General features: G+C 50.2%; 1 protein-coding gene across 2 annotated transcripts in view; it reads left to right on the forward strand.

The window, feature by feature from the left end:
• Positions 1 to 20: 20 nt before the first annotated feature.
• Positions 21 to 3,225, forward strand: part of LOC103254939 (NAD-dependent protein deacetylase sirtuin-3, mitochondrial) — a 4,789-nt gene continuing 1,584 nt past the window's right edge. The window contains exons 1-3 of one of the 2 annotated variants that reach the window (XM_008052914.2): positions 21 to 158; positions 1,762 to 1,953; positions 2,053 to 2,285. In XM_008052914.2, coding sequence (XP_008051105.1) covers positions 1,796 to 1,953; positions 2,053 to 2,285 — 391 coding nt within the window. In that variant the 5' untranslated portion in view covers positions 21 to 158; positions 1,762 to 1,795. Of the gene's footprint in view, positions 159 to 1,751; positions 1,954 to 2,052; positions 2,286 to 3,225 lie in introns of those variants that run through there. The other variant, XM_021709909.1, reaches the window with a different exon arrangement.

Raw genomic sequence — 3,225 nt, forward strand, 5'->3', positions numbered from 1 at the left:
CCCGCCCTTCGTCCCCTCCGCGCCCTTCCTGGCCGATTTTGCTTCCTTTTCAGTGCACCTTGCCGGCCTCTGTCTTGCTGACGTGTCGAAGTCCGCTCTGTTACCGCTGCCTAATCGATAATCGCTTCTAATCTTTAGTTATTGCAGACGGTGCTGGGGTGAGTGACCTTGTCTGCACCTCGCTCTTTGCATACGTTCCTAGAACGGGGACGGCTGGGTCTAAAAGTACATGCGTCGACATTTCGTTGCCCCCATGAAGGTCGTGCAGTTAACTCTCCCACCAGCATACGATCATACCCTTCTGCACAGGGATCACCTCGGGGAACTGAGCCTACGAGTGGGAAAACCGTAAGGCCCGCGGTTGTGGGGAACCCGATGCCTTATCACGGGAGAGTGTTTAAGTGAGGAATGGTGCGTTCACGTGACGCTGCTGGCACAGCTACTGAAACTCTCTGGGGAGAGTTTAATGGAGAGACCCTAAGGAGTCAGCCCCTCACCCCAGAAACCGTTGCTGAGCTCTGACTCGGGCCAGACTCTGCTCTGGGTCTGCCCGTGGAGCCGGGACCAGGACGAGGGCTTCCTAGGTCATCTGCTAGACTGCCCCTGCTAGACTGCCCTGACTCCAGCAAGTCCTTGCTGCCACTCGTCCTAAAAACGGGAAGCCTAGGGTTGCCTGTGAGGAGCGGTCCATTGCCCAGGCTTCCTGCAGTTTGGAATTTCTGCCCCTCGACTTTAGATTTTGGGGCTCTTCGTGTTCCTTTGCACAATGTCTCTTCCAGGCAGCCCCCACACCTGTCCCTCAGTCTCCCTACTCCCAGTAAATCTCACACTGCAACTCATATACTCTGTGTCGCCACACCCTGAGTACATTCCAGGCATTTGCTAGAGCTCTCTGTTTTTCAGTGACTTGTAAACATCTTGCTCATGCAGATGATGCATGTTCTGTGGCCTCTGTAATACCTTGCACTCAGCAGGCACTCAGCAATTGCAATAGCTTTCCTCTCATTCCTCTGTGCTTCTCATAACGGCTCACTCGAGTTTGGTAGGCACTTAGTAACTACTGTTTGGGTAAGGGCCTTAAGTGAATCGATGTCCTAAATGAAGTGGGGCACTTAATAGGTGGTGGGGTAGTTCTGGAGCCAGGGCTTTCCCTCTTTTCTTCCTGACTACTTGACCAGTTTTTATGAGAAAACCCCTTTGGGCTGGGCACAATGGCTCAAGCCTGTCATCCCAGCACTTTGGGAGGCCGAGGCGAGAGGATTACCTGAGCCCAGGGGTTTGAGACCAGCCTGCGCAACATGGCGAGACCTCATCTCTACGATAAAACACTAGCCGGGCGTGGTGGCATCCACCTGTAGTTCCAGCTACCTGGAAAACTGAGGTGGAAGGATCACCTGAGCCCAGCAGGTTGAGGCTGCGGTGGCTGTGAGGGTGCACTCCAGCCTGGGCGATGCAGTGAGACTCTGACTCAGAAAAAAAAAGAAAACCCCTTTGGAGGTTTAAAGTGCACTGAATTATTAAATGAACGTAGTTCCCATTAACCTGAAGTTTTTGCTCCCAAGTAAGTCTTGGTTTCTGATTTGGGACTGCTTTCTGTTGTAGCCCAATCATTGTCTGACAAGGATGGCTACTTTGGGAGGACTGGGGAGAATGTGTGGTCATTCTGGATGGTGGGGCTGGTGTGAAGGGGCAGAGCCATGCTCATTCTTGCTAGCACGAGCTTGTCATCGGTTACCTTTGCCTCCGTTCTTTTCCCTTCAGTATTACAGGTGGAAGAAGGCCCATATTTTCTTCTATGAGTACTTCAAGCGTGACTAGAGGCGGAGGCAACAGTGAGGAGGGGAAGCTTTCCCTGGAAGACATAGCTGCGCTGATCCAGGCCAGAGTCTGCCAGCGGGTGGTGGTCATGGTGGGGGCTGGCATCAGCACGCCCAGCGGCATTCCAGACTTCAGGTGCTCCCTCCAGCTGCCACCGACTGCCGTGTGGCCCTGTCTTCTGAACCTTCCCCCTCTTTCGGAGTGCTCGAGACTCTGTTCCTTCTCTGTCTGCAGGTCTCCGGGAAGCGGTCTCTACAGCAACCTCCAGCGGTACGACATCCCGTACCCCGAGGCCATTTTTGAACTCTCATTTTTCTTTCACAACCCCAAGCCTTTTTTCACTTTGGCCAAGGAGCTGTACCCTGGGAACTACAGGCCCAACGTTATTCACTACTTCCTCCGACTGCTCCATGACAAGGGACTGCTTCTGCGACTCTACACACAGAATATTGACGGCCTTGAGAGAGGTGAGCTGTCTGTCTCTCTCATGTGCTCTGTTTCCTGCAGGGGAGACTCCAGTGCTTGTTTCTACGGAGGGCTGAGGCCTAGTATTTGAGCCAACTAGTTACGTCTTTGCTGCCAACAGAAATGTCCTGTGGGTGTTTAAGGGCCACTGTCTATTCTCCTGATATAATGTGGGTTGAACTAAAGTTGTTTTACTAACTTGGTATGATGCTCTCTTTTCTGGTTAAAAATTATATAACGGAATTTTTTCGAGCACACAAAAATAAAGAGAAGAATGGAGTGAACCCTCATGTCCTCATCATCAGTTTCCATCATCAACACATGGCCAGTCCTTGTTTCATCCATGGCTTCCCTACCCTCTCCCAAATCCCCAGATTGTTTTGAAGCAAATCCATCACATCATAAATTTAATCTAGAAATGATCTATAAATACATAAGTTTGTATCTCTAGAAGATAAAGGCATTTTATTTTATTTTTTGAGTCCGAGTATCACTCTGTCACCCAGGCTGGAGTGCAGTAGCACACTCATGGCCACTGCAGCCTCGATCTGCTGGCTCAGGAGAGCCTTCCACCTCAGCCTTCCAAGTAACTGGAACCACAGGCATGCACTACCACGCCCAGCTAATTTTTTGATTGATTGTAGAGACAGGGTCTTGCCAAGTTGCCCAGGCTGGTCTTGAACCCCTGGACTCAGGCAGTCATCTAGCCTCTGCCTCCCAAAGTGCTGGGATTACAGGTGTGAGTTACTGTGACCGGCTGATAAAGACTTTTAAAAACAACTCTGATACCATTTTTGCACTAAAGAATCACTAATAATTCCTTAATATTGTTAAACTTGGACTATGATGGTTTCTTGACTGTATTCACATGGTGACCAAAACCAGTGATTGACAGGTGGTGTCAACCTCTGCCTGTGCATCTTTTTTTTTTTTTTTTTTTTG

Source organism: Carlito syrichta, unplaced genomic scaffold, assembly GCF_000164805.1.
Source record: "Carlito syrichta isolate Samal-C Ts95f unplaced genomic scaffold, Tarsius_syrichta-2.0.1 Scaffold287668, whole genome shotgun sequence".
NCBI lineage: Eukaryota > Metazoa > Chordata > Mammalia > Primates > Tarsiidae > Carlito > Carlito syrichta.